This window comes from Camarhynchus parvulus, chromosome 2 (genome assembly GCF_901933205.1).
Source record: "Camarhynchus parvulus chromosome 2, STF_HiC, whole genome shotgun sequence".
NCBI lineage: Eukaryota > Metazoa > Chordata > Aves > Passeriformes > Thraupidae > Camarhynchus > Camarhynchus parvulus.
Window position 1 is genome coordinate 101,473,269 of NC_044572.1, and position 1,465 is coordinate 101,474,733.

Consider the following 1,465-nt stretch of genomic DNA (forward strand, 5'->3'; position numbering starts at 1 on the left):
TACCACAACAGTGAAGGTTACAGAGGTGGCTATTTTTAGAAAGTTTGCTCTTCCCACACTTAATCAAGACCATCATACTTTACTTGCTTCCCTCCAACTGTTATTAAAGCCATCCACAGCCTTCAAAATCCAACCATTATGAAGTGGAAATGCCTGTGCAGGAAAGCTCTCCGATGCGATTGAGTCTCGATGACAGGCTTAATCCCGAGCTGGGTGGAAGCTCAGTTGTGCTCCTTTTTGTCCCTGAGGTAGTTGAAGAGGACATCCAGGCCCCCCTCGACGACCTCGGGCAGGGGCCGGGCCAGAGGGTTGTGGGCGATGTGGAGCCCTTTGTCCATGGGGTTCCAGGCGATGCGGCGCAGGCGGCGCAGCAGGTACAGGTCATCCGGGAGCGTCTGTATGGCGTTGTAGTCGGCGTTCAGCAGCTCCAGAGTGCTGATGTAGCACAGGGAACGTGGCAGGCTGCGTATGTTGTTGTTTTCCACAATAAAGATTTGCAGGTTGACCAGATACTGGATGCTCTCTGCGATGTTTTCCAGCTTGTTGGACCCTAGGTGCAAGAAGTCTAAGCTTCTCAGGGCGAAAATGCAGAGGGGAATTTGCACAAAGCGGTTGTTACTGAGGTTCAGTTTCCTCAAATTTGTCAGGTCGGTGAAGCTCAAAGGCAGTTGTGAGATGCAGTTGTGTGAGAGGCTCAGAACCTCCAGCTTCCTGCACAAGCTGAGCTCTGCTGGCACTTCTTTCAGGCAATTCATATTGACAAACAAAACCTTCAGGTTCCTCAGCAGCCCGATCTCCTTAGGTAGGCACTTGAGGCAGTTGCCGCCCAAGTTCAGCACTACCAGCCTGTCCAGCTTCCCCAGGGAAGGAGGAATCACCACCAGCTGGTTGCGTGAGAGGTTCAGCTTCTGCACCTCATGCAGTCCCCACAAGAAGTCAGGAGTGGTGGTCATCCCTTTCATGATGAGGCTCAAGCTGACATAACGCAATCCCCGCTTCAGCAGTGACTTGGGCTCTCTCCCTGCCAGAAGGGCGTCTTCCCATGCAGGCAGCTTCGGGCCTTTTCTAAGGAAAACCATGCTCCTTCGCTGCTCGTTCTTCGAGTGCTCACTTCCCATAACACTCTGGTTCACTCCTGAGAGAACAGAGGTTTTATTCCCTTGCAATATGCAAATGCCAACAGAGGATGACAGCCTGCAGGAGGTGGGAAAGTCCAAGCAAGGAGACAGGGAGGAGCCTGTGAAGTGCATCTCAGTCCACTGGCACAGTTTCCATAGCTGCTGAGGGAAAGTTTCACTTTTGGGGGCTTATGCTGATCTTGGTGCACAGTCTGTAACGAAACACTTGCTCCTGACTTGTGAGCAAACCTGTTTAATTCAAACTGAATGCCACAAGACAGCTGTCACTGTCATTTGGCCTGGGCTTTATTGGACAGACAAGTATCTTCACTGCAAAAAGGTCACAA

General features: G+C 51.5%; 1 protein-coding gene across 1 annotated transcript; it reads right to left on the bottom strand.

The window, feature by feature from the left end:
• Window positions 1-221: 221 nt before the first annotated feature.
• Window positions 222-1,250, bottom strand: LRRC30 (leucine rich repeat containing 30). The gene has a single exon (XM_030943868.1). It carries the CDS (start codon window positions 1,248-1,250, stop codon window positions 222-224), a length of 1,029 nt encoding a protein of 342 aa, XP_030799728.1.
• Window positions 1,251-1,465: the final 215 nt, after the last annotated feature.